Source organism: Salvelinus fontinalis, chromosome 37 (genome assembly GCF_029448725.1).
Source record: "Salvelinus fontinalis isolate EN_2023a chromosome 37, ASM2944872v1, whole genome shotgun sequence".
Taxonomy (NCBI): domain Eukaryota; kingdom Metazoa; phylum Chordata; class Actinopteri; order Salmoniformes; family Salmonidae; genus Salvelinus; species Salvelinus fontinalis.
The window spans coordinates 16,273,098-16,293,624 of NC_074701.1; the positions used below are offsets into that span (position 1 = coordinate 16,273,098).

Consider the following 20,527-nt stretch of genomic DNA (forward strand, 5'->3'; position numbering starts at 1 on the left):
CACACAAACGTTTTTCATATGTGTGAGGTTTGTTATGTCTTGTCTTTTTCTCTAGGCCTTGTACAACTCCATCAGAAACGAGAAGCTCCAGTGGACCATGTAAGTGCTCTTTGCATACAAAGGATGTTTTTGTTCTCATGAAAGTATGGGCATACAGTACCAGTCACACCTACTCAGTCCAGGGTTTTTCTTTTGACTCTTTTCTACATTGAAGAATAATAGTGAAGACATCAACACTATGAAATAACACATATGGAATCATGTAGTAACCAAAACAGTGTTAAACAAATCAAAATCTATTTTATATTTGCGATTCTTCAAAGTAGCCACCCTTTGCCTTGACAGCTTTGCACACTCTTGGCATTCTCTCAACCAGCTTCACCTGAAATGCTTTTCCAACAGTCTTGAAGGAGTTCCCACATATGCTGAGCACTTGTTGGCTGCTTTTCCTTCACCCTGCGGTCCAGCTCATCCCAAACCATCTCAATTGGGTTGAGGTCGGGTGATTGTCGAGGCCAGGTCATCTGATGCAGCACTCAATCACTCTCCTTCTTGGCCAAATAGCCATTACACAGCCTGGAGGTGTGTTGGGTCATTGTCCTGTTGAAAAACAAATGATAGTCCCACTAAGTGCAAACCAGATGGGATGGCGTATCGCTGCAGAATGCTGTGGTAGCCATGCTGGTTAAGTGTGCCTTGAATTCTAAATAAATCACAGACGGTGTCACCTGCAAAGCACCCCCAAACCATCACACCTCCTCCTCCATGCTTCACGATGGGAACCACACATGTGGAGATCATCCTTTCACCTATTCTGTGTCTCACAAAGACACAGTGGTTGGAACCCAAAATATCACATTTTGACTCAAAAGACCAAAGGACGGATTTCCACCGGTCTAATGTCCATTGCTCGTGTTTCTTGGCCCAAGCAAGTCTCTTCTTATTATTGGTGCCCTTGAGTAGTGGTTTCTTTGTAGAAATTCAACCATGAAGGCCTGATTCACACAGTCTCCTCTGAACAGTTGATATTGAGATGTGTCTGTTACTTGTACTCTGTGAAGCACTTATTTGGGCTGCAATTTCTGAGGCTGGTAACTCTAATGAACTTATCCTTTGCAGCAGCGGTAACTCTGGGTCTTCCTTTGCTGTGGCGGTCTTATATGAGAGCCAGTTTCATCATAGCACTTGATGGTTTTTGCGACTGCATTTGAATAAACTTTAGAAGTTCTTGAAGTGTTCTGTATTGACTGACCTTCATGTCTTAAAGTAATGATGGACTGTTTCTCTTTGCTTATTTGAGCTGTTTTTGCCATAATATGGACTTGGTCTTTTACTAAATAAGGCTATCTTCTGTATACCACCCCTGCCTTGTCACAATACAACTGATTGGCTCAAAGCATTAAGAAGGAAAGAAATTCCACAAATTCATTTTTACAGCTGTTGAAATTCATTCCAGGTGACTACCTCATGAAGCTGGTTGAGAAAATGCTAAGAGTGTGCAAAGCTGTCATCAAGGCAAAGGGTGCATACTTTGAAGAATCTCAAATAGCAAATCTATTTTGATTTGTTTTTAACACTTTTTTGGTTACTACATGATTCCATGCGATTTCATAGTTTTGATGTCTTCACTATTATTCTTCAATGTAGAAAATAGTAAAAATAAAGAAAAATCCTTGAATGAGTAGGTGTGTCCAAACTTTTGACTTTTACTGTATGTGTATGTCTGACTTTATTTGTGTGCACTTGCCTTATTCAATTAACTGCTGTTAAGGTTTCCTGAATTCATATCGTAGTTGGATTCATTTTCTCAATGTCACAAAATGTGTTGGATTGAAAAAGACTCAGCGTATCAATGTTTTTTTTTATTGGAATTAGCCGCAAATCTACTTGAAATCAGTCTACAAGCAATTTTCCCCCTACAGAATCAACTACCAACTGTGCCCCTGTAGCATTTGCCAGACTGTGTGTGCGCCAAGGGTTGCTATTCTGGACGTAGTCTTTGTGATGCCCTGAGACCCTAATTTAAGACACAAGCTCTCCAGATGTTATTGCCATGGATACAGGTCCCTACTTGACTCTCTCTCGTAATTACAGGTCAATGTCTGACTCTGATTCTAAAGTGCAAATACGCAAACACATACAGCACACACACTTTTAGGGGTTCAGTCAGCCTCTGAAGGAGAGCAGTGGGAGCAGCATCTTCTCTCACATTCCCTTTCACTCTGCACCACTGCTTTAATCTTCCTGGCCCCAACATCCCAACGCTCACATGTGCCTCCCTCACTATCCTCATTTTTCTGCCTGTAGCCTCCCCTCTCTCCCCTTATCTCTTATCTGCTCTGTATTTCACTTTCGCCTCCCTCTGCCTGTTTTTCTCCCTCTGAACCTCTCTTCTCCACTACTTGCTCTTGTGGATTCAGAGGTCAGCAGTTACTTAGCAACAGATGAGAGCTGTGGTGTACAGTATGTGCTGACTGGTCGGTTCACTGTTCAGAATATACCTACATGTACTAGCAGCTGCAACACAAGTGGTTCCTTTCTGTCTTTTTTCAAAAGCTAAATTGATGCAATTTCGTAACAAATGTATAACTTGTTTATAAGCATTTTATAAACCTTTGTCTAACAAAAAGGCCTATTGTGTTATCTTTATGCATTTAATATTGCAACTGGCTCAAATTGGCTGTTATTTTGTCAAAAATCACGAGGTGATTATATAAGACATTATAAGGGGGTACACATGCTTATGACAAGTCTTACAATGCATTATAACTGCATCATAATGCATGATACCTGCAGGCTATGGCTTTGAGGAGATATGGTGAAAGAAAGATGGGATAGAGAGCGGAGGTGAGCGACAGAGTTCCTTTAAGACACAGATCCCTTGGGTCCTGGGATGCGTCACACCAAAGAGTGTTCGACTGAACCACATGCATGTGTGGTTTGTGTTCATGTTTCTGGTTTGTGTCCACAGATATGTGACTTCTGTGGCCGTGGATGATTTCATCTTAAAGATCGACGTGTGTGTGCGTGCGCCTTTATGTACATATCTGAGTGTGTCTAGCAGAGAGACGGAGGAGGTGGACAATACAGTCAGGACAGTGTGACGCAGCAGCACTCCCCCTCTGACTAACAGCAATTTCAAGCTCATACATTAATGAATGTTTGTGGGAGCAGCTGCAAGGTTCCACTGGTGTACAGATCTGTATTCAGTCAGTGTCTTCAGTGGGCGGGAGACACCATCCTCCCCAAATGTCAGTACTGTAGGATTCTCTCTTATAGCCTCATCGAACACTCGGACCCCTCAGTTCACGGGAAAAGGGCATCACAGTCAGTCAAAGAGATGCCAGGATACTGTTATCTAACAGACAGTGAGTCACTCACCACTCATACCGATCAGGATTGTTCCTCTTACAGCAAAACCATTTTTTAATGTAAGAAATGCATTATAGATATCTGAATGATACGTGAGTGGATGAGATGTTCGACATAGTGTTCATGCTTGTCAAAGTGAGTTCTGTCAGTGTTCAGGGGCAGGGTTTTTGAGCAGGGTTTCAGTTGTTCGAAACTTGGTGAACCTTTCTCTGTGATTGGCGAGTAAGATGCAACCAAGCTGCTCAGCGGGAGCATCATGGGATGATACCTCTCAGCGTGGGTGACAGACAGCCAAGTGACCCGGAAATCCAGAGGCTCTCACAAGAGTGGCATGCTGAGTAGATAAAGACATGGCCTTCTCACCTCCAAACTATTAGGACAGATCATTCATTAATTTCTACTGGATCTGAACTGGAGGACATGACTTAACAGTTTGAGACTAGCAGGTTTTGTTGATGATTAGGGACGTAACTTTTTTTAAAAATTTGAATTGTGTCCTCTCCATAGCGATGAGGAGGAGTTGCGCAAGTCCTTTTCAGAGTTGGCCGATTTGCGCACTGACTCCGCCTCTCACACCATGAAGCGAATTGGCAGTGGTCTAGGCGTGGCCCAGAATCCTGACGCCCTGATCTATAAGAATGGCTTCCTGGTGCGGAAGGTCCATGCAGACTCTGACGGCAAGAAAAGTAGGTTCTCTTTACCCTCACCTGTTAACCATAATCTGTTCCATTTCACTGCTGATTAATCTGACCGTGTCAATCTAAACATTGCTGTACTATTTTTAAGTTTGATTTAAAAATCACACTTGGGAGCAGCAAATACTGAGTGGATATTTTGTGTTTCCATGATCTGTTTTTCAGCCCCTCGAGGTAAGAGAGGATGGAAGACGTTTTATGTCATGCTGAAGGGATTGGTCCTTTACCTGCAGAAGGTACACCAAACCACACCCCTCCCAACCATCCTTTTATCCCAGTCTCTGATTGGACATGTGTGATAGCATTCTGCTCTCTGATTGGTCCGTAGGGAGAGTACCGTCCAGAGAAGCAGCTGTCTGAAGAGGATCTGAAGAACGCTGTGTCCATCCACCACTCTCTGGCCATGAGGGCAGCAGACTACAGCAAGAGGCCCAACGTGTTCTACCTGCGCACTGCAGACTGGAGAGTGTTCCTCTTCCAAGCACCGTGAGACTCCTCCTCCTCCACCCACTCCTCATCCCCATGCTCTGTATTAGCCTTGGCCGTTAATCTTTCTGCCTTCTACAAGGTTGTTCTGTACTAAAGCTGTGCTAAGTGCCCCCAAAACAGTAGTGATTGAGTATGGAGTGGGCAGTGCCCCTGTCATACAGCCCCAGGCTCAGGTAGAGGATCATGATGCTTCTGTGTCCCTGGAGGACACAGTTGTCTGTGATGTCCTAGATATACACTTTCTTCCAGTGTTGGGATTAATTCCATTTTAATTTAGGAATTAATAAAACAAATCCTAATTGAAAATAAGTGTCACACTTCTTCAATTGATAACTGACCCGAAGCCTGTCTACGTGTGTTCTGGGGCTGATCATTTGTGGCCTTTATTCTGATAGCCAGTATCCAGATTTGAACTCCGTTGTCCTCCATCTCAGTAATTCAGAGCAGATGCAGTCGTGGATCACCCGTATCAACGTGGTCTCAGCCATGTTCTCAGCGCCACCCTTCCCTGCTGCCATCGGCTCCCAGAAGAAATTCAGCCGCCCGCTGCTGCCGGGCTCCAACAGCAAACTGTCTCAGGTACACAGAGGCCTCCACTCACACCATGACCCTCTCTCTCTCGCTCTTTTTCTCTCTCTTTGTACTAGTTCCCAGTCCAAACACACTCATGTCATCCAGTATCTGTGCTGTAGAGAGATCAACCCCCAAAATTGTAGGAACTTGTCTATTAAAGACAGATCATTGAAGAAACACTCCTCTATACTTTTTTGTGTGTTTAAAAACACAGAAGAATTGCTATTTACAACGAATAACTCAAATGCGTAAGTAGGCCTCTATGTTGATCAGAATTCTGTATGGGTTACTGACTTTGGTGTAGCCTTATGTTCATGGTCCTCCTTTGCCATGTGCACTGACAGGAGGAACAAGTGAAATCCCATGAGACACGTTTCCGGGCCATCTCCTCTGAGCTGATCGAGCTAACTGCTGTGATTCCAGACAAAAAGGCCAAAGTTCGTGATCTGGAGGAGCACAAGCAACGTGAGGAGTACCTGGAGTTTGAGGTGAGGGATTGATAGTTGTTGTCTGGTGTTAAATAGAGTGATAGGGTGACTGAATAGTTGCAGCCAGAGCCATAGTCAAGCTGAGTTTGGCAGACTGAGTTTGTTTGATATTCAGATATTTTTTTTTTAATGGCTGCCAAATTGGCTACCAAACGCTTCAAGACAATTCTATTCCAGGTCAGCCAGAATGGAAACTTGATTGCTTTTGCTTGGTGCCAGAATCCAGAACAGATTGCCAAACTCTACTGCCAAACAATGGCTCTGATCTCAGCAATGCCAAATCCTGTTTGACATCATGTACTCTCTCTGGCACAGAAAACTCGCTATGGGACGTACGCAATGCTACTGAGGTCTAAGATCCGGAGTGGGGAAGAGGACCTGTCTCTGTTCGAGTCGCGCCTCTTTGACGATGGGGGTCTCCAGAGGGCCCACTCCAGCCCCACTCTGCGGGAGGAGCACAGCAGCAGCAGCCAGGCCAGCAGTACTAGGGGGGGTGGAAGCAGCAGCAGCCAGGCCAGCAGTGCCAAGGGGGGGGCCAGCAGCAGTAGTTCCAGCACCAGGGGGAGCAGCAAGACCAAGCGCTCCGAGCCCCAGAGACACAGCTACAGACAGGCTGTCAAACAGTGAGACGGACACGAGGCTGTTGGGGTGGACAGGGTGGTTAAAACGATTGGACTATCTGTGTTGATCGATACACAGGGACCACTGGTGTGCCCGGTCTCCATGACTGGAAAATGGTGTGGAGGAGAAAGATAATGGGGGGATAGACCTGTTGCATGCTTCTATCTCGAGAAACCACAGACACTGGATGCACCAGGGCTAATTATACAGTACAGTGGATACTCGGGTCCCCCATTTTACTATACAAATTACTAACTTCTGTGTGGTCCTTCATTACTGGTACTATCCACATTCATTTTATTTCACTATGCTTTTGGACCAAAATCTTGTTGACACATAAGAGACCGAGATCGGAATATTACGTTAAATCAGCCATTCGATCTGGGGTTTTTAAGAGGTGTGGGTTGTTTTCCCTCCACGAAAGTTCAGTATCGATCCATTCCAGGAGTGACCGAGACAGAGCTGCATCAGCTCATCTAACTGTTCCCATCGAGACTAAACGGACCCCGTGCCCATGTCAGGACCCCTACCGACCAGAGTGCCAGGACCTCAACCCACCCACGATGCATTTGGAGGAAACTGGAAGAAACACTGTAGTCTTCATGAGACATCATCAATTGGAACGAATATAGAAGGTTACTGGACATCATTTTATGATGCTGCATGCACATACTAGTTTTGTTTTCAAAGTCTTTGCAATGATTTTATTATTCGAAGGACTTTTCTTGTGACAAACTGCACTGATCCAGAACCAGGCCCGGTTTGAGTAACTGTGTAGCTCTGCTGGATCTAATTATTTCTAAAGACCTTTTACACACATCAGCTATGGCACCGAGAGATTTGTCATACTAATGGGTTGATGAAGTAGATTGATCACACAGGCTGGCTATCTGTCTGTTTAATTAACTTTTGAAGAGGAGAACTGCATGCATATCAGGAGTTGATATCAAAAGACAATCGTTTTTTTTGTTTTTATTCTTACGTTATTCACGTGGTGTTTTGTATTTGTACAACTGAAAATGTAACATGACAGAGCTTAGTTTACAGTACATCTCAGCTGTGTGTCAAACATTCGTTTAAAGTGTCTACAGGAAGAACTCGTCAGATCATTGATGACAAATTAATTCAAATGTTGGTAGAATGTTGATTTAAATTCACTATTATGAATTGTGATGAGGCACTGTCTACCACACCCAATATATTGTATAAAAGAATGTAACATGTGTAAAAATATATAGAATGTTATGGCGTGGCGTAGCCATTTTCTTCTCAGGCTGGCAGTGTTGTCTGTAAACTGGTGCAGTAATGCCACAATATAGCCACCAAAGGGTGCTGTTCAAATGGGAAACGATGGTCCTAGGAGGTAAGATTGACTTGACTGTATAATACAGTATTTATCTGGGTGTCATCATGGACCCAGAGCTGCATTTACGCAGGCAGCCCACTTCTGATCTTTTCCCACCAATTGATCTTTTGACCAATCACATCAGATCTTTTTCAGAGCTGATCTGATTGACCAAAATTATAATAAAATAGGTCTGCGTAAATGCAGCCAGAGTGAAGTCTTACTGCTTTACTTTCCCATGTATTAAAATGTGACCAGGGTGAAATAGATGATTCCATGGGGGGAGGTTCCCACCGCCAACAGTATGAGATTGTGTTGTTGAATTAGACAGAATAACCTGACATGGTTCTGTGATAACTACCCTTGCCTGAAGACGTTTGCGTCTTGAACTGCTACCTAGGCTTTAGCTCAGCGGGCTAACAGTCTTGTGGGTTCAAACCAGAAACATTGGCTGTCATTGTAATTCTATGGGGACCATGACAGGGTGAGGCATGATGTGTTCAGTCATGCAGAATGCCACAATCACTTTTTGGGTGTGTCTTGCTCCCACTGTGAATACGTGAGGTTGTATGGTGAGGGACAATAAATCAACAGTAGATCTAAAAGCTAAAGTAGCGTCAATGGGCTTCTAATGTGATCGAACACAGGGGTTAACTTATCACACCCTTCTGCACTTTGGGTTCGGGCCTAGTGTTGAAGTCGAATATTTCTTTTTTTTGCTTACCAGTTAACTTGGTCTTGTTGAGTATTTGTCACTGTCAAAAACGTAGACTGCTATTCCTGTACATGTTTTTACTGGACTCACTTCCCATAGAGATGCTGAAACACAACTTATTTCTAGACATTGTTCTTGATTAACTCTGCATATTGTCAATAACACATTAAGATTTTGCTCTGTCAAATATACTAAATGGTTTATCTTTTGAGGAATAGAGGACAAAAATAAACACATTTTGAAAAGACCCCGTTGTGTCAGGAGAGAAATTCATTTAATTCAACAACGACAAGATATAGTTAACGTTACATGGCAAATACACTCGCAAACGGTTCACACCTGCGATATGGCTGTACAATTATTTGGTTCATGTTAAACCAAATTAATACACAGTATTAGTAAGACTGTCAGCCAATAAATGTGTGTGAAATTGATTCATAATTCCATTCAACTATTTGAGAAATTCTTATTTATACTTTGACTTTTTGGAAGGTGTCAATGGACCAGCCTATCTTTTGTCAACTTTCACCATCAGAAATAATGTAAGGAGATATGAGGCCACTGTTGTACATATTGAGACTGAGTTTTCCTTAGTTCGTTGCCTTCAGCTCATCCAGAAAAATAACATTATCTGGATGCCCAACAATGTGAGTTGTCAACGTTGCAGTCATGGCAGAGAGAATTCTGCATTCATCAGCAAAGGCTCTGGAATGACATCCAATTCCCAATGGTTTCCCCATAGGGTGTGCTGAACAGGGTTTGTTATCTCCAAGATGAAATGCTGGACTGAAACCTCCCACCAACCGAGCTGGTCCTGCTCCTCACCCTTCCTGGGGCTCACTGGTTGGCCACGGCTGGCTCATCCATTGGCTGACTCCCAAAGCCGCTGTCCACTGTCTGATCTGAATGACAGAGTGAGGATGGTTTTTATGTCTCATTTCATATATTAGGCATGAACAGAGTAAATAACATTGAATTAGGATCAATTCTACTGTTTTGGGGAAGGAACCTCTACATAGAGTATGCCTTTGCAATGGCATAGGTACATGGTAGAGAGAGAGAGACTAATGTGTATGTGTGTGCTGGATTGTTTGACTGTTTTAGTGGTCGCTCTAGTACCTGTGTTCTGTTTGTCCTCTCTCAGCTCAGCCCGTCTCAGTAGTCGCACTCCCTCAGTCAGACCCAGATCCTGCAGAGCCTCCACCAGTCCTTCCACTGGACCGCCTCCCAACTACACACAGAGAGAGATACTGTTGGCTCACTCGTGCACCATCAGCTTCATTCTCTTAAAGCAGTCATGCCATTCTAACAGCGTACTAACTTAATACTTACCCCCTTACTAGACACACACAGCCCCCCTGCTCACCTTGTAATTCTCCAGCAGTTTGTAGCAGGGAGAGGGACTCTCCTGGTACAGGTGTGCCAGGGAGAGCATGTTGAGTTTCTCTGCCAGCTGTCTCCAGGGAACATCGCCCAGACTGAGGAGCTCACACAGTTTATGGAGCGTCTCACTGTCTAGCTGCTCACTTTCTGCTGAGGGGAATGGGAACAGTGGTTAGATTACTGGATAGATCTCAGGTAATGTTCCAGAGTCAAAATGGTGGTATGACCATTATCTTACCGTCCGTGCTGTTCGGTTTAGGCTTTTTACTTGAGTGTTGGCTGGGCTTGGGTCTCTGTCTGGGGTCTAGAAGGTCTCTCACCTGTAGCAGGGAAAGATTTATGTAAGTTCAATGGCAGAAACCTCAGTCCAGCCTATCTATCCACACCACAGACACTACAGCATGTTCTGTTTTTAATCACTTGTCCACACATGTTGGGTTGATAAGACGAATCAATCTCACCTTTTGACATTTAGTAAGATCAAAGGGTGTATGTCCTGTTGCTGGTCTCTTACGAGGGTTGACTTGTTCTTTCTCCAACGGTGGTGGGATGTTTGGTTGCTGTTGGATCTGTAACTCTCTGAAATCTCTTATTGGTCCATCCTCTTGCTCCTCATCTGAGGAAGAGGAGCTGAAGAGTGGCTCATCATTCTCCAGATTCTTATCGGCTCCTGAGGAGAGGAAAGTCGTTAGTTCTATTCACTTAGTAGCCATTTAGCAGACACTTTTCCATTGCAAAAAAACATGGTGATCAAATTGAGGACCTTACAGTGAGATGCTTACTTAACTGCATTGTTGGTTAAGGGCTTGTAAGAAAAATCTGTTAAAGAGCAGCAGTAAAATAACAGTAGCGAGGCTATATATGCACAATAAATGACTGCTCACACACTTGATCTCGACTTGTAGCCCTTATGTAACTGACTGAGGTAAAAACTATGTATTGGATGGTTGGTAGGGGGTATTTATCTCACCTGCAGCAATGAGCATGGAGCAGAGAGTGGGGGAGCCCTGACTGGCGGCCAGATGGAGAGGAGTGTTCCCTCCAAACGTACACATGTTTATATCTGCTTTCAGCTGTAGGACAGGAGAGAAGGGGATGCCTCAGGTTAGACAAGAGTGAAACGGAGACGCCACAGAGTCTGAGCAAGAATAGTAGATGAGTAGCTTCGTTAAGGTGTGTGCGCGCACTGGGCGTCAAGTAAGGTACCTCTGTGATGAGAGTGCAGGCCACTTTCAAGAGGTTCTCTCTAACAGCCAGGTGGAGGGCGGAGCATCCACTCCCCCGCTCGGGGTCGTTGATCTTAGCCCCGCTCCCCACCAGCAGACGTAGACAGCGCTCTCCTCCCTTGCGAACAGCCAGGTGGAGAGGATGGAGACCTGAGAAGGAGAGGGAATTAGAGAGATTAATACCGTCTACTACAGTAATAAGCACCTAGTGAGTCTTAGGCCGGGATTCAATCGCGCCTGTAGACAAGGCGTCTTTTAAAAAGGCATTGTTCTGCAGGGAGATCGCATTCACGGTAAACGCTTGCTGCATAAGCCGTCTCAATTGGAAATGACCTTTAAATGTCAAGGCGTTATAACACAGACTGGATTGAATCCCATCCTTAAGTTAATTGAAGGAATACTGCTGAGTTTACTACTATTGAGACTAAGCAGCAACCGCCATTGCTTAGTTGGAAATTCACATGGTCTAATTTTAAGCCTATCTGTTTACTTATCATGCTCAAGTCTCATGGGCGGAATAAATTCAAAGTCAGATTACCCCCTTCTTTCCACCATCCCAACTCACCATGATAGTCAGCCATGTTGACCAGGTGGCTGTAGCGTTCTCCTAGGTGCCCCAGCAGGACCCTGAGTGTGACGTCGTCCCCGGCCAGCGCTGCCAGGTGCAGGGGAGTCCGGCCGTCCCGGTCCAGCAGGGTGGGGTCAGCCCCGGCCCTCAGGAGAACATCCACCACCTTAACCTGCCTGGTGATTACCGCCAGATGGAGTGGAGTCTTCAGAGAGAGAGATGGCAGACAGTCAGGAGGGAAGACAAGGGCATGTTGTGAATATCTCTTCAACACTAAACAACCCCTAACTGTACTACTAGGTAGACCTAAAACGTATTCTAGTTTTGCCAAAAAAAAGATGTCTGTGTGCGTTTTGTATGTAAAGATTCTATAGTCCATCTTCTAAAGTTCAATCCAGCCCTGGTGTGTGGCAGAAGGGTCTTTACCTGGCTGAGGTGGTTGAGCTTGTCGAGGACTTTGCGTTGCTGGATGGTGAGGAGTGTATGAACCAGCTGCTGGATCACAGCTGACTGCTGGTGAATGATGGCCAGGTGCAAAGGCCTGTTGGGAGACAGAACACAAGTGAGCAACGCAAACTCAATACAAAACACACTGCATGTACAGTATAATGTATAGAATGGAGGCAGACACTCAACTCAGATCCTTAAAAACATGTACTGATGTGCTGTAGAGGCAGAGTTAGACTCACGTGTCTCCGTTTTCATCCTGGACCCCACATAGGTGTCTCTGCATTGCCAGAAGGACCCGGACGTCCCCAGTGGTGCAGTACTGTAGGAGAGCCCCAGCTGTCTGCTTGCTCATCCGAGTGGCCCTGCTCTGGAGAGTGGCAGCTGGAAACAACAGGATAGTCTTATTAGCATAACACAACTTATGACAATTTCTCCAACATGTAGCTAGCTAACTCTAGTTTTCCCTACCCCAGCACTGCTATAATGTGGCTTACCAATCTGGAAGAGCTGCTGTTGTAGTGGTGAGGCTGTCTGTCCTGGCGTCTGTCCGGACATCCCTCCTGCCTGCTGCTGGGTACCCTCAGCCTGGGCAGTGGTGCCTGACATCTGGGCTCCACCACCCCCAAAACAAGTGAATCCTCCCCCCATCCACCCTGGTCCATTCATCTGCTGGTTAAACTGGAATCCTGTGGATAGGAAAGAAATGATTTAGTGATGATGACACATCTGTTAATCCTTGTGACAACTGAGGCCAGCGTTTCATCTGAAAGCAATGAGATGAAGGGCCGACAGAAAAGAAAGTTCAAGTATGTAGATCTAGGTTCCTCACCACCTCCTCCTGGTCCTCCGGCACCTCTCCCTGCCCCCCCAGTCCCTCCCAGAGGCCCTCTCCATGGGTCATTATAGGGGAGGGGCTTCTGCTTCTTACGCTGCACCTCCTCTTTATCTAAGTTACACACGCAGAGGAGAGATGGAGAGAGACGAAGAGAGAGGGAGAGGAAGAGAGAGTTAAAAGGGTTTGATTCAATCCAATGGGACCTCCGGCTCTGGCTTCCATCATTGTTCTCTCTCGCAGAAGGGATTGTGAGTATCAGACTAACTCACCTTGAATTTGAGGAACGTAGGTGAACTGCTTGGGGTCGCTGCAGTCTCCCACTTTCTTCCTTTTCAACTGGAGGAACACAGTGACTGAACGATCGATCTCTGTGCTGTGGTACGGGGGCGTCTTAAACACGATGGCATACTGCACAGGTAGGGGCCCAAACAGTGACATCAATGAGAGGGGTATGAGTAAGATCATACATGGTGTGGGGGTCAACCTTTGTCAAATAACGTGCATAGTATTCACAAGAATAGTTATTACTCACACAAAATCCCCCCCGACACACACTCTCACTTCACACGGAGTAAAGACTCTGTACCTGCTTGTGGACATCAGTTGGAGAGAAGTCACCAAAGGCCTCCCAGCTTCCATCCTCCTCATAAAAGCGGATCTCAATATCATCTGAAAAGTAGAACAAAATATGATCATGTGTGAAATTGTGTAAATTGTTTCCAGGCAAACTATTGTAAAATCAGTGCGGGCTGAACTGCCCCCTCACCTTTTTGAACTTTGTCACACAGTAGGAAGATCTCATCTCCTCCCAGCACAGACCCAGAGGTCTTATCCATACGGGAGATTTTCAGGTTGGAGGCATTGGGTGACTCTGGGTGGATAAATATAATCATATGTTCACTACTGACAATAGTAATACATGTACATTTTTCAGCACTGACAAGATATTCAACTAGTCAAGGTCTTGATGATTAGTTTAATCATTTTAAAATCAGATATGATAGTACTGGTCTGAAACAAAAGCCTATAGGTTCCTAGGGCCCAGATTGAAGAACAGAGATAGAAAGAGTTACTACTCACTGCTGTCAAAGATGGGATTGGAGACCACCGGCTTCAGGGCCCTAGAGAACCCTCCGTTACTGTCCTGGAGGTAGGCCGTGAACTTTAACCTCACTATGTTCAGGTCCATGATCCTGCCCAGCTCGTTGGCTTCTCTCAATATGGCTTGTTCCTCTGCATCTGTGAGAGATAGACAGAGAGGGTGTCTTTGTAGCAGTTTTCACAAACACATTGATTTCTATGGACTAACATGCGTCGAGATTTGCACAAAGTTGTGGGTTGCACGTAGTATATCTCAAGTTAGGATTCCACCCTCACAGAGTAGGTTTCCTCATTTGAAAGGACAGTGAAGTAGTGTTTCAGGCTCTTTACCAGTAAAATGGTAGTGCTGCCCCCTTTGCCTCCTCTTCTCTTCTCTCAGTCTCTTGAACAACACTTCCCCCACCCCTTTCTTTGTGACATGGAGGATGCCCAGGTTACTGAACCTACAGAGGAGAGAGAAATCGAATGAGAAACAGGTAGTTTGAGAGATGTTGACATTCACCAGTCAAGTTACGGCAGGTAGCCCAGTGGTTAAGAGTATTGGGCTAGTAATCGAAACGTCGCTGGTTCAAATCCCCGAGCAGGCAAAGGTGGAAAACTAGATTGGTTGTCTATCTGTACTCACTGTGCTGTGAGTTCATTGGGGCCCACATCCACACTGCATTTTCCACTTTCCGTGCAGCAGTGCCTCCCCACCAGACTGTGAGCGTGGACCTGGGGGGGGTCAGAGTGGGTCACCAGCTGCACCTCTACCCTGGCTATCCCCACATAGTTAGACACCTGGAGAGACACAGGCAGACAGAACAAAAGAGGGAGTTAGACAGATCATTATTGACTAAAGGTTCATGTCCTATAAGGCTGGAATTCATCTCAATACACCATCACACAGATACAAAGTACAAGGCAAGATGATTCAGTGGAGAAGCACAACTTTACAGTTAAATTACTGTAACAATTGTTTTTATTCACAACGTGTGTCTCAAACAATAACGCAATGTCAATATATCGCGTATATACCCATTCGAAAGCTTATTGGGCTCCATTGAGTTAAGACACATGATGAAAAGCAGGCAGAGACATTGAAGTGTGTACTACAGTATAGTAGCTGACCTTGACAGTGGGATAGGTTCTCCTGTTCCTCTCGCTGGAGGCCCCTGGGAGCCCACCGTGGGATGGACCCTCACACTCATAGCGGAATCTGAAGCCTCTCTGCAGACAGGCGAACAAGGAGGTCAAGAGATAATTCCCCAACATCAGTGCCTGCACTTACTGTAACAAAGAGTCACTTCCTAAATCCTGGGCTTTCCAAGCCACCGTCATATTCTAATCCCATAAAGCAAAGACGGGAGTAAGGGACAAGCCTGACATTGGTATCTCGATTTCTACATTCCATTCTAGTTCAAAGGGCACCTTCTTTGGGAGAGTTGAGAGCAGGAGCTAGATATAAAGTACCTATAGAAAAATGGTTGGTGTCAATCAACTGATTATGTGAATGTCATAGTTTCGCAATGAGCGGCGGGAAGAACTCTGTGAATTTGATAGTTTCGAAACTCGTGTTCAGTCTTATGTAATTACTTGAACAGAAACAGTAGAACAAGGGAAGACGTCATTCCACTGTTTAAGAGCAACTCTCGGAGCTCACCTGTTTGGGCTCCTCAAGTATTTGAATGTAGGGTCCATGAGCTGTAACAAAGAAACACGGGTCACTGTAAGATGAAGGTTACAAATCAAGACTCACATCCAGCCCTTCAAAAATCCAGGGGAGAGAATCCAAAGATAAAAAATATATACAGGCAGCATATTTGCATTACATACAGTGCATGGTTCATTGTGTAAGATATCCTAATTACTATGCACTACATACAGTATATGCAGTTTTGAAAGACATTTAAACATATGTCAGTGAGATCACTTCTACTTGAGTGTACATACCATATTCATATCATAGCAAATAATATTACTACAGTACAGCTTGAGTATGCTGTATCCACGTGGTACAACGTGTACATAAGGTATAAACTCACCTGTCTCGGGTACGTAGGGCTCACTCTTGACCTCCACAGGTGGCATGAACTCATAAGTTGATAGGTTTATCATCAGCTGGGGAGATTACATGATTACATTTTTATTTGCATATCATTCCATCTTTAAAAAATGTATTTCATTCTAACATAATATAACGGACATACTGACAAATCCAGCAAAAACATTACCTCATTTTCAATCATTTTCATGCTGTACTGAGCTTCATCCATTCTGAAACACAAGGGTGAAATACAAATTACAAAATGTAGTTTAGACAAAATGTCAACTCTTATCTGATCATAAATAACAAGTCTCCATACCTTTCAGTTCTGTAGAGATGTACACAGACAGGAAGTCATTTACTTCAGTACTACTCAATGTGAAAAAGTCACTTGACTCACTGTACGTCCCCTTTTTTCCCTCTCATCATGATTAAAAAAACAAAAATCAAAGTGAAAGAAATATGAGATGTAACAACAAAAAAATGGAGATAACGTTCAATCTCATACACTCACACTTTATAGTAAGTGAACAAGGAAGGATGTTGCAGTGTTCTGTTCTCTCTTTCCCCCTCCCTCTTTTACTCAGGCAGATCACTTCCTGGAAGTGAGGAAGGAAAAAAAACTGAGAGGAAATCCCCCAGAATACCAGCTCAGTGCTGCCGCTGATTTCAGACTGACTCAGTACACCAGACATATAAAAAAAAAAAACACCAGGCTTTTGTAAGAGCCTTTATTTCTTTCTCTATAATCTTTAAAATAACATCCAGCCTTCTTCCTCTCCATTTTGCATTCGGAAGGTTTCTTTTCAGCAGCTACCCTTCTAAGTTGACAGAGAAAAGTTTTCAAAAAATCCAACTGAACCAAAGGAAAGGAGGATGCCTAGTCAGTTGTACAACAATGCATTCAACTGAAATGTGTCTTCCGCAAGAAGGCTATTTGAATAAAAGTTCTGACTTGATGTGAACTGAGGTTAGCCTAACCCCTCAAAGTGAGACTACAAATGCCTGAACCTGTTTTTCTACTCTGAACAACATGGAAAACCCCTGACAACATAGGGTTGCCTCCTATTCTACAATAATGTACCTACGCATCTCCTGTGCCCTTCATATCCAGAACAGCCTCCTTTCTTTGTCTTGAGATGGGGGGGGGGGGGGGGGGGGGGGGAGGGGGGGGGGGGGGTTCTAAGGTCGTTTTCAGTGGCTTCCGCTCTGACTGGGCCATGTTCATGTAGTAGGTTTAAGAGTAAGTGGCGTTGGCCCAGGTGCTTTGTACAGATGAGCAGGAAGCTTTTCCGAATGCGTTACATTGTCATGCAAACTGTCACGTCTCTGTGAGACAGTGTCATGATGCTGAATTGAAAGGAAGTCTGAGGTTTGAAGAATGTTAGCAGTGGCATCTGTCATCTAAACCAGGGGTGTCACAACACCAGTGATACTGGGAATAAGCGGACTTTGTTTCTTGAGGAAATAGTCCTAATGTTGGAAAAAACAGCCTTATGTTGACACAGAGTCACGTTTGTTAATTTTGCTGAAGTAGGTTGTAGCCCTTCACACTTGTGGAATGCAGTGGCTGTACAGTAACATGCTGTAAAATGTCAGAGTTCAGACTCTGTGCTTCACAGCGCTGCATGGGTTTTCACTGACAGACGTTCTGAACGTGACAAGAAGTTACCCCCATCCCTCCCACTAATTGTGAATTTTTTGTTGTCTGAGTGAGGGAAATGCTACATTTTGAAAGAGGAGGCATTGAGCATTATAATAAATAACGCTTTGATGTCATACAAGCAAGCCAAACGCCCGTCCAAATGCGTACTTCACATTTCCATATCATAAAGCTCATGTTATACATTGTCAACGTTTATGATCACTATGTTTGATGCACGGTTGCAGATGACATAGCGTCATAACCCTGGGTTGTTCTGAACAATGTTTGTCTGTTGTGAATCAAATTCACAGTGGAACACACACACACACACACACGAGTCCTTTCTAGGCACCAAAATGACGATCTGTTTCTCTAAATTGCCCTGTGAAAGCCTAACACTGTGAAATCATATTTTATAACTTAGCTAGCTAGTCATGTTGGCAATAGAATAGGCTTTCAAATGATGCCCACCTGGCCCAGATTGTGATTTATAATGGGCTGTTTTTGGATTTGCTAAACAACAACAGTACGTTAACTGTGTGATGGCGGGGATGCAGGGCTGCGTTCAAAACAACTACAAGTCTGCTTGCTGTAGTTCCTCAGGTGGGGGGGTCCAACAACAACAAAAAACACCTTACAGTTGAAGATTCTTCATTGGGTCATAAAAGTGCATTGAAATTACTTAGGAACTGTGTACACTTTGGAGAGATGTGTGTCCACTGGGAGACACCAGTTAGTCCTCTCACTGAAACCCTTGTCATATTTTTGGTCTGATGTTGCATCTACCCCACATTTTCCAGGAATATTCTTATCATGTTACTGAATGTATCCAGTACTTTCAGATTTTGTTATCAACAAATGCGGCGAAAAGTACAGCAAACGTAAAATGCACATAAAATCAACAGTGTAAATGTTTGTATTCAGTCTTGTGTCAGGTGAACCGTTCTGTCCTCAACTTTGGTCTAATCATTTCCCCATAATCTCCAAACTGTTCCTTTTCAACTGCTACCATGCTTATGCATATGCTTTTCCTATTTATTCTGTAAGACACATTTAATTTAGCCCTATCCATATAGGCTAATTCCCACGAGTAAAGGGTAACTAAAGGATCATAGAGTGAAATCGGCTTCGTTTTCTTTTTTGCAAAGGAAAATCTGGCATCATAGTACAGCGCTCCCAGAATTGTGACAACACTAAACAAAACGGAGGCCTTTGTTTTATAGATTAGATTCCGAGTGGCATAAGAGAACGATGTGTGGACATATCAGAACACTCAAGAATGTGTAATTGTGTATGAACAGATTAATATGGCAAAGGCAACAATTAGATCAAGTTGGCAAACAGCACCGCCTCCAGCAGCAGAATGAGTCTCCACCTTTCAGAACGATTCGAACTAGCACCGTGAACATAGCTGCCATTTTACTCAAGACTTCCTCTAGCGCGAGGCCTATTCCACCTGCGCTATCAAAGCGTGCCAGCTAAAGAACAGCAGAACAAGCCCAACACTAAAACATGCACAACCATGTACTGGTTCATTCCTTTAAAACAGATCCCACTCTTGACCCTGATCCATAGTTCCAGTCTGTTCAAAACGACCTCAATCAACTGTCAAAGACTGTAGAGACCCCTCAACAAAGTAGCACAACAATCACAACAGCAGTACATACCTTAGTGCTTCAGACATGATGCCTGTCAGTGGATCATAGATGATGATGATACTTCAGGCTCACTGTCAGATCCCTGCAATAGGAAACTGTTATTAGTCCATTGAGTATTTCTAATTCAGAGGGGTTGGGTTAAATGCGGAAGACACATTTCAGTTGAACGCATTCAGTTGTACAACGGACTAGGTATCCTCTTTTTCCGTTCCCTTATTTCCTATGGGTTTAACAACATTATCCCACCGTTCGCCCCTCAAACCACAACTATAGTGGCTCACCACAGCAAGTTTGTGTGTTCATATCCAAATAGTACAGCAGCAGACTAATACGGGAATTTCCAGCCCTGGTTGCTGAGATCGGGCCAAACCCGCAACCCACTTTTCCCCATGAAACAATGTTGAACAAATTAGAATGAATGTGCATACAGTCAGTAAGCATAGACAATCAGTAACTATCTTGCATAAAGAGAGCTTTATTAGTTGGTCCAATTTTTACATAGTCTTCTTGTTACATATTTATTAATGAAATAATTTAGTCTGCTGATGCCTAGGCTACAGCTGTAGACCTATCATCACCTCACAGCCAGTCAACAATTTATGGCTGTGCATTCATTAAGCACAACAAATATGCTTAGGCCATCATTTGTAAACAAATTCCTGCTACAAACAGTCAGATGTTAAAGCATGTTCTTACGTCTGGCGCTGTCCCATTTCAATATAACTATAATCCTTTTAAAATCATCATATGTGTTTATGAATGTTTTCTGATGCATATATAGCCAAGGGTTTATGAAGGCATTAGGCCATTAAAGTTGTTTCATAACTTCAAACCATAATCTATAATGAAATGGCCACAACTTTCCAGCAAGATATAGGGTAGCTTGTCATAGGAGTTTGAGTCACAGTGACAACAGCTGTCCTGGATTACCTATGACAGGGAAGAAAGACTACAACACACATCACATACATGTTGACACACACAGGCAACCACTGTTCATAAAATCCCTTACCTTACAACTCCTCTGAACTTGATCCACCTCGAAGGAGAGAACTGGGCAGCACGACTGCTGCTGCTGAAGTTAACAAACCGATTATGAAATGTCAGGGCGTACATCAAAAGTACAGAGCACAGCGTTCACTTCACTGTCGGCTCAAATCCGGGATTTGTTCCATGTATTTCCCCCATCTATTAAACTGTTGATGTTCTCATATTTAGCTATCTGTTTTGATAGGCTGGCTCTCTTGCCTACGGTCTATCAAGCCAGCTGGAAAGCCCCGGAGTGCTGGGGGAATTCCGCAGACACGTGTCAAACTCGAGCTACCAATTGGTTGTGG

At 44.1% G+C, this 20,527-nt stretch overlaps 2 protein-coding genes across 10 annotated transcripts in view; one reads left to right on the plus strand and one right to left on the minus strand.

Moving 5' to 3' along the window:
• The window catches only part of psda (pleckstrin and Sec7 domain containing a), a 47,464-nt gene extending 38,919 nt beyond the window's left edge, over positions 1-8,545 (plus strand). For all 6 annotated transcript variants that reach the window (XM_055902138.1, XM_055902136.1, XM_055902137.1 and 3 more), the window contains 7 exons: positions 56-99; positions 3,880-4,058; positions 4,233-4,303; positions 4,396-4,553; positions 4,991-5,135; positions 5,474-5,617; positions 5,933-8,545. In XM_055902138.1, the coding sequence (XP_055758113.1) occupies positions 56-99; positions 3,880-4,058; positions 4,233-4,303; positions 4,396-4,553; positions 4,991-5,135; positions 5,474-5,617; positions 5,933-6,244 (1,053 nt within the window). In that variant the 3' untranslated portion in view covers positions 6,245-8,545. The remainder of the gene's footprint in view (positions 1-55; positions 100-3,879; positions 4,059-4,232; positions 4,304-4,395; positions 4,554-4,990; positions 5,136-5,473; positions 5,618-5,932) is intronic.
• A 5-nt stretch (positions 8,546-8,550) lies between these two features.
• LOC129836244 (nuclear factor NF-kappa-B p100 subunit-like) lies at positions 8,551-20,514 on the minus strand. 4 transcript variants are annotated; one of them, XM_055902144.1, is made up of 24 exons: positions 20,203-20,514; positions 19,200-19,272; positions 16,075-16,117; positions 15,886-15,961; positions 15,504-15,544; positions 14,972-15,070; positions 14,487-14,641; positions 14,192-14,304; positions 13,841-13,999; positions 13,527-13,631; positions 13,347-13,429; positions 13,030-13,168; positions 12,755-12,871; positions 12,420-12,611; positions 12,165-12,306; positions 11,902-12,016; positions 11,473-11,680; positions 10,888-11,057; positions 10,652-10,754; positions 10,143-10,351; positions 9,920-10,001; positions 9,665-9,828; positions 9,418-9,529; positions 8,551-9,200 (listed from the first exon to the last, which is right to left on the minus strand). In XM_055902144.1, the coding sequence occupies exons 2-24, from the start codon at positions 19,214-19,216 to the stop codon at positions 9,136-9,138; spliced, it is 2,709 nt and encodes a 902-aa protein (XP_055758119.1). In that variant the 5' UTR covers positions 19,217-19,272; positions 20,203-20,514; the 3' UTR covers positions 8,551-9,135. The 4 variants fall into 4 exon arrangements, with proteins under 4 accessions (XP_055758119.1, XP_055758118.1, XP_055758121.1 ...); XM_055902143.1 differs by having other exon boundaries at positions 9,665-9,831; XM_055902146.1 differs by lacking the exon at positions 20,203-20,514 and adding an exon at positions 16,402-16,486 and having other exon boundaries at positions 9,665-9,831; positions 19,200-19,274.
• Positions 20,515-20,527: the final 13 nt, after the last annotated feature.